Source organism: Hippocampus comes, unplaced genomic scaffold (assembly GCF_001891065.2).
Source record: "Hippocampus comes isolate QL1 unplaced genomic scaffold, H_comes_QL1_v1.1 scaffold86, whole genome shotgun sequence".
Taxonomy (NCBI): Eukaryota; Metazoa; Chordata; class Actinopteri; order Syngnathiformes; family Syngnathidae; genus Hippocampus; species Hippocampus comes.
The window spans coordinates 4,527,021-4,534,249 of NW_017805882.1; the positions used below are offsets into that span (position 1 = coordinate 4,527,021).

The 7,229-nt window shown below is 39.9% G+C and overlaps 1 protein-coding gene across 2 annotated transcripts in view; it reads right to left on the minus strand.

Moving 5' to 3' along the window:
• The window catches only part of rptor (regulatory associated protein of MTOR, complex 1), a 164,605-nt gene that overhangs the window by 32,357 nt on the left and 125,019 nt on the right, over positions 1–7,229 (minus strand). For both annotated transcript variants that reach the window (XM_019889388.1, XM_019889387.1), the window contains exon 26: positions 4,201–4,306. In XM_019889388.1, coding sequence (XP_019744947.1) covers positions 4,201–4,306 — 106 coding nt within the window. The remainder of the gene's footprint in view (positions 1–4,200; positions 4,307–7,229) is intronic.

Genomic DNA, 7,229 nt, shown 5'->3' on the forward strand with positions numbered 1-7,229 from the left:
GCCCGCGATAGACGAGGGATTGTTGTGTGTGTGTGTGTGTGTGTGTGTGTGTGTGTGTGTGTGTGTGTGTGTGTGTGTGTGTGTGTGTGTGTGTGTGTATATATATAATATATACACACACACACACACACACAGTAATCCCTCGTTTATCGCGGGCGTTACGTTCCAAAAACAACCAGTGATAGGTGAAATCCGTGAAGTAGTGAGCTTTATTTTTTACAGTTATTATACAAACTGAACTATGTATACAATGAAACCAAAGACCAAAACTTGTTTTCAGGCCCAAGCACAAAAAAAAAACAACATTTTCAACAAATAACTATAATAGTTTTTGGAAATACTGTACTGTAGAAGAATATTTTTAATAGTCAGTACGAGGTTGGACTGTTCACGTCGGTCAGTGCCTTAGCCAATCAGGATGCAGAACGCAATTCACTGTTTAAAAGCATTAAAAAAGCTGCACTAAAAAAAATCCGTGAAACAGCGAAGCTGCGGAAAGTGAACCGCGTTAGAGCGAGGGATCACTGTGTATGTGTGTGTGTGTGTGTGTGTGTCCCTCTCTCTCTCGCTCTCTCTCTCTCTCTCTCTCTCTCTCTCTGTATATATGTAGTCATGACGCGGGTCGCTGAAAAATGGATGGCGGGCTGTAAATGGCCCCCACCCCAGCCACAGTTTGGATACCACTGGCCTAAATGCATGCTGAGGGAGGCGGGAATCACACGTCACATGCTTGCTGCGCAACTAACGCGGTGCAGTCAGAATACACAGCATTTTCATGTGAAAACTAACTCATATACAGTATGTACCTGCAACTTGTCACACAAAGACGTCTCTAGATCTGTTTTTTTCTCCCAATAACTGACCCCTCGCTATGTTGCTTTGCTGTCTCATCAGCATTCAGTTATTGGCATCTTGCATTAGTTGCATTTGCGCCAGTTTTTGCATAGATGCGTACACTACTTTTGTTAGTAAATGAGCCCCCCACCCCCCAAAAAAAAGAGAGAATGGGCCACATACAGATAGGTCCGAAACATTTTGAAAGGAGAAGTGCCAAGAAAAGTAGAACTGACATAATCTGAATTCAGTCTCACGTTGTCATAGCAACAACACATTTAGCCAGTCTATCCTGGACACACTTAAGTATACTCTTGAGGCCTCCAGAAAAAGATGAAGAAGAATAACGAAAAATCTGTGATGAATTCATTCTAGATGCTGCTGGGGCTGAATGAATTGTGTAGCCTGAGGCAGAAACAGATGCATGAGTTTGAAAAATCATCTCCAAGAACTGTTTTTTGGTTGTGGAGTTTGATGTTCATGAGCAATGACAAAATACAAAATCCCTTCAGGACTTTCATACACTTTGATGACGTATGTATTTTTTTTTTCCATCACAAAAAAATAACAAAATAAAATCAGGGTCAGGTCAGATTTTTAAGTTTACAGTGTTATTTCGCTCTTTGCTTTGCTCTTCCAATCTTGCTTCCTCACATTGTTTCTCCTTCCGTCTGAGACACCCTACCCTTCCTCCGCCTACTCCTCCTCTGATGCCTCTCATCTTATTTCTCTCTGAGGGGGGAATAGACTGAATGAGGGCAACCCTACAAACAATGAGGATGGGGCAAGAATTCCTTTTTTTTTTTTTTTTTTTTTTTTAAAGCAGGTATTCAGCAAGAGAAGCCGGAATGAGCCTCAGCTGTGACATCAATAGAATAATAACTTCGTGAGGATAGGGCTATAACAGTGACGTAGGAGTTGTTACATTATTTTGTGTGTGTGTGTGTGTGTGTGTGTGTGTGTGTGTGTGTGTGTGTGTGTGTGTGTGTGTGTGTGTGTGTATATACCACTTGCCGGGGATACTCATACTTCAAACACATTCATGTACATATGTGTGGAGTCCGATGACTCATGGGTGATTTTGGCTGTGAGAGGATTCTATACATGACGGTCTCTCTCAAGGGTAGATCCAGGTATGACTCGCATCATTTAAATGGACACAATTACTTCTGAATAGTTACCAATCAATGAAAATGGAATAACTGTGACAAAAAAATAAAAAATAAAAAATAAGCATAGAGGGTAACAGGATTTTTCCAGTGATAGATGATGAATATGCACGAGTATGCTTTGTCTATTAATCAGGGACTAGATTTTTCATAATTGTGCTGTTTGGATGATTAAGTGAAGCAAACAGAACTGGACTCCAGTCAGATGTACAATGATCAAGGCAAATGGAAGTCCTGAGTTCCATTTCAAGTCGAAATATGTTGGACTTGAAATACAAACATTAAGTCTTTACGTGACCACATAACTCAAAACACTTGTGTCTCAAATCATCCTTCCGGATTGAAATGAATGGAAATGCCATTATTCCATTCCAACCTCCCACCCCAAAAACAGACATATTTTGTGTTTGGGCTTTTTAAAAAATAGAAAAATAGCCCTCTATATCAGTGGTCCTCAACTAGAAATGCTGTAGGTCCACTTTTGTTTTTTTAATAAGACCAAGGTCCGGTCCCATGTACTGCGGTCATGGGGAGCAGGCCTATATGCCCATTTAGTATGGTCGAGACAAGCTTATACAAATCAACACTCCTCACAACCAACCAATAATGGGGTGCATGAAAATAACAATTATTCACTTTGCTAGTACACAGCAAATAATGAGAGGTATTGTGTTGAGGTACAGGAACTCTTTTATTTTGTTAAGTTGTGCCTGCTTAATAATAGAAATAGCCCTTTTAGGGAAAGAAGACATTTTTACTTTAACTTTGTTAAACAGGAGTTGTCTTTTTTTTCCCCTTAATTTAACAAAAACAAAAGAAAATACTCATTTTACCAAAATAAATACTAAACATGAAAACAAAAATATCCTTTTCATTTGTACAATTCCCCTTTTCACATCCCCTCTGAAATCACTGAAAAATATATCAGAAGAGGAGTTAAGAACCATTTTAAAAAAAAGACACAAGGGAGCACAGGAATGTGCAGTGCTGCTCTTCCACTAAAGGTGAATGCAATGTCTGAGGCATGCAAATATTATTTGAGGACGCCATTGTGATGTTCATTTACCATGTTGCGGTGTTCTGCTGTTAAACAGCTGCAAAGATCCCCGGGTAGACGGGAGCAAAACTGCACACAATCGAAACCTCCCGCGATTCGTCTTGTCTAATTGTCTGTGTGCAGCTCTCCTGGACTGAACCAGGGTCTCCTGTTAGTCAAACATTGTACAACACACAGTCGCGCTGCTGCGGTCCTCTGCAATACATCTGTTAGTGCACGCAAAGAATACAACGGATAATTTTAACAAGCGATCGCGGTAATGCGCAGATTATAGTCCACAAATATAAAATGTGTAACGTAAAAATCACTTCAATTATTTGTTTATCCCAAAACTGGGTATTTACTCAACTGCCAAAACTCATAAATACTTTCTTTAAAGTTACCAGTGTACTTGTGTGTGTCCAACTCATCATTTTGATCTCTTTTCAGAGATTTTCCCCAAAATTCTGAATGTTGTAATTTGTACATTTTAATATGCATACATCTTCACATTTTTTTCAATATTTTTTTATCCATCGATTCATTATCAGATCCACTTACAGTATTCTGACGGGGGACGCGGGACTGCTGGAGCCTATCCCAGCCATCTTTGGGCAGTTGGCGGGGTACGCCGTGAACTGGTCGCCAGCCAATCGCAGGGAATATTTATTTTTCCTCATTTCCCCTTTTTTTCATGGACAACGCAACATGAAATATCAGCTTTATTTTTCTCCCGGATGCTCATCCTGAAAGCTTGTGGAAATGGTTTGTCATCCACTTATCCATTTTTCATTTCTAGCCAAGATTCGTCACTGTAAATAGTTTCCTAACATTCACAATGCGAATGTTCTTCCAAACAGGGAGAGGAAAAAAATATCTCGTCTTGCAAGAGCACTACCTTATTTCATTTCCTTATATTGAAGGATATGACAGGGCCTAATTGCACTTAATTGGCCACAAGACAGCAGATTTCACACGTAACTTGGTGCTTTGTTCACACATTAATGGCTTTGAATTATCTCGTCATTCAGATAAGCGTTTTGTTATGTATGAGATCCCAAGCTTTGTAATGACAAGACATTTCTCTCGTAAGAATAATGGATTAGCTAAATGTGAGGTGAAACGGATTCATTTGTGAGTGATTGCGTGAGAAAGACTGACCTCTTTGTGTGATGCTTCTGCTTTGCCTTTTGACGCGAGCATTCCTTAGAAATCTCCACTGCCGCTCCATCCTCACCTGACTCTGCAAGTCATGTTCCTCCGGGATCTGGCATTATGAATACAAACGCAAGGAGTGAGACATGACACATTTGTGTGAAAGAACATGAGGTCTCGCACGCTAAAATGCAAGCAAGTCTTCGCAGTGAGAGGGTGAAGTTATTTTGTGTCACGAAACTCTTTTTACAACCCTCATTTATTACTTGAGTTGATACCAGTACCAGATATAAAGTACCTATTCACATTACGTGACCTACATAGGTGGGTATGCACTCCGGTCTATGTGGAGGCAGCACCTATAAGCTGGTTTGTTAACTCATTCAGTATCAGCCAATTCTAGGCCAAGTCTGAAAAGACGTTTAAAAACGTCTTTGGGAGTGACTGAGTTAAGAGCTCATTCACTGTATACCACATTGGAACGATCCAAAAATGTTGCCATAATGGCACAATTTCTGGTCCATGTGTCATCATCAAACATTATGTGCGACCGCTTGTGCTTAAGTACTCAGATGAAAAGGCAATAGAAAATTGATTGATTGATGGATGGATGGAGGTGAAGGAGGGAGGGAGGGAGGGAGGGATGGTGGAACGCTGCTTCACAGAAAAATTTGGTGGACAAGATAAAGAATTTTGGGAGGACTACAACATTGCTTATAATAAAACTCTTGGAGAAGTGAATGCTAAGATAATCTAGAAGCAGCAAGCATTCCCGACACAACAGCTATAAACTGCATTTATATAATATTCAAAATTACATCAGAACATAGTGAGGTCCAGACGTATGCAGACCATAACAGGTTTTATGATCCTTCGCTTCACAAACCACCGCAATGAATTGATAATAAAAGTTATGAATGACATGAAGATTCATAGGAGCAACAAAAACTTATTTGGACAAAGTGCAGTATCCATTGCAGGCAATGACTGTCTTAAACCTGTAATCAAATTTCAGACATCACCAAATTTTGAGTTTCTTCACTGGATCTGCTCGCCTGGCCTTCAGGATACAGCAATTAAGACTTTTTTCTTTTTTTTTTGTGAGTTTTGCTGCTTTCACTCTTTTCTCTGGTGAGTGAAAAGCATTTTCTATAAGGATGAATTGGCCATTGAAAAGTGTTCCTTTTATTTGCACACTGAAAGCTTGAGAAAAAAAGCAATTGCAGAGTGAATTTTTCCATGTTTACTGACACAGAGGTTAAAACGACGAGATGATTTGGTCAGAGATAGAATCACAAATGCATGTAGTTTTTTTTCTTTTTTCCTTTTTAAACTATTACTTTGCACTATTCCTTCCAAGCATTAGTGCCACAGTCAGGTCATACCACATTCTCACACTAAAGCCATGCTTCAAATGATTATTTTATACACTGACAAAGTAAAAGGAAAAAAAATCAAGAGGATAATTTAAGCGTGCAACAGCGAGACACAACAGAGTAGTTTTTGAGTGGCAACTGAGATGTCAAAATTCCATACTTTTTCCACACCCTTCTTGCAAGACTTCTCTGTTTAAAAAATAAAATAGAATAAATAATTTGGGACATTTGAGTGGATCATTCGGATTCTTTATACACCGTTATTTTGCCAAATCATTGTTTGTGCCCGCTGAGGTGTACAATTATCCAGACAAGGCAAGTCAGGGCAGCTTTATTCACATGGCACATTTGAATTGAAGGTTTTTGGTCGTGCGCGGTGACGTGCATCGCTGTTGGAAGAGAAACTGGATGTGCTGTATTCAAGTACATCATAACAAAGTAAACAAGAGCACTGAAATCCTCATCCACAGCCTTGCCACCCCACCATTGTTTTCTTTACAATAAATGATTTCTCATTACTTTCTTCCCGCTAATGTCGGCATACTATTGGAAGCCCTTGACAATCAGTTTCTATCACTGTTGAGAAACATAATTACTTAACTGTTGTTTGTGTTCATACACCAAACATCACAGACGGGCAATAAGACTGCCTGAACAAAAAGACATGGAGCGATGTCCTTGCATCCCACGCTCTCCTAAAATGGGCACACATACGTTTGAGAGTGTGCTCCTGACACAGTGACGTGACAACCTGTGCTCAGACTTTGAGGTGTTCTCATGCACACGTAAAGGATCATGTAGCCGAGTGGCGTTTTATGACAGCACTCAGAATTTTGCAGAGGCTGCGTAATCTCCTCTGCGAGTGCTTTTACTAAAAACCTTCACGCTACATCTTTCCCATCCAATCATCTGTCTGCTTTCCTCATCTACTGCAGCCGCGTCAGACTCTGCCATCCTCCACTGCAGTGCGCATTAGCTTGACTCGACTTTCTCTAGCTGCCCCTTCAAGATTCATCACTACCTGCCCTGGAGGTTTGGACTTTTATTTTGAAGGCCAAAGTGGCCGGCTGGTTCCTGATTTAGCAGCCAAATCTGACAGGCGCCGGGTGATCAAGAATACCAAAACATTGCTGCCACTATGGTGTGTACTAACCATCGTTGAAGCCACAATCCAGCAGTGGAGAACCCCACTGTGAAAACACTCTGTCAGGGTGCAGAAAGCCTTCAGCACTCCAAATAACACATTGCCCTCTGCCTACCTTACACCAATATACCGGTAACTCTATGTTTAAAATATTGTCGCAATAATAATAATTAAAAAAAAAAAAAATATATATATATATATATATAAATTTAGAGAACTAACACATTTGACCCTTTCACTCACTTTCTTAAATGTCCTAATTTAGAGGTTCTCAACTTTGAGGACCTCTTACAGCGGGGGACATTTAACCAAGGACTCCCTAATAATCGAAATGTCTTATTTTTGTTGTTGTTGTTTATTTCAACCTAAATAGTCATGACCTGTTTAAAAGAAAGCGACTTGACCAAATTCAGCAATAATCTGTCACCGTGAGCTGACACGGCTGCAACTAGAGACAATCTACTTTTCAAAAACACAGTCACAGTTGCCAATGTAAAAAAAAAAAAAAAATGAGT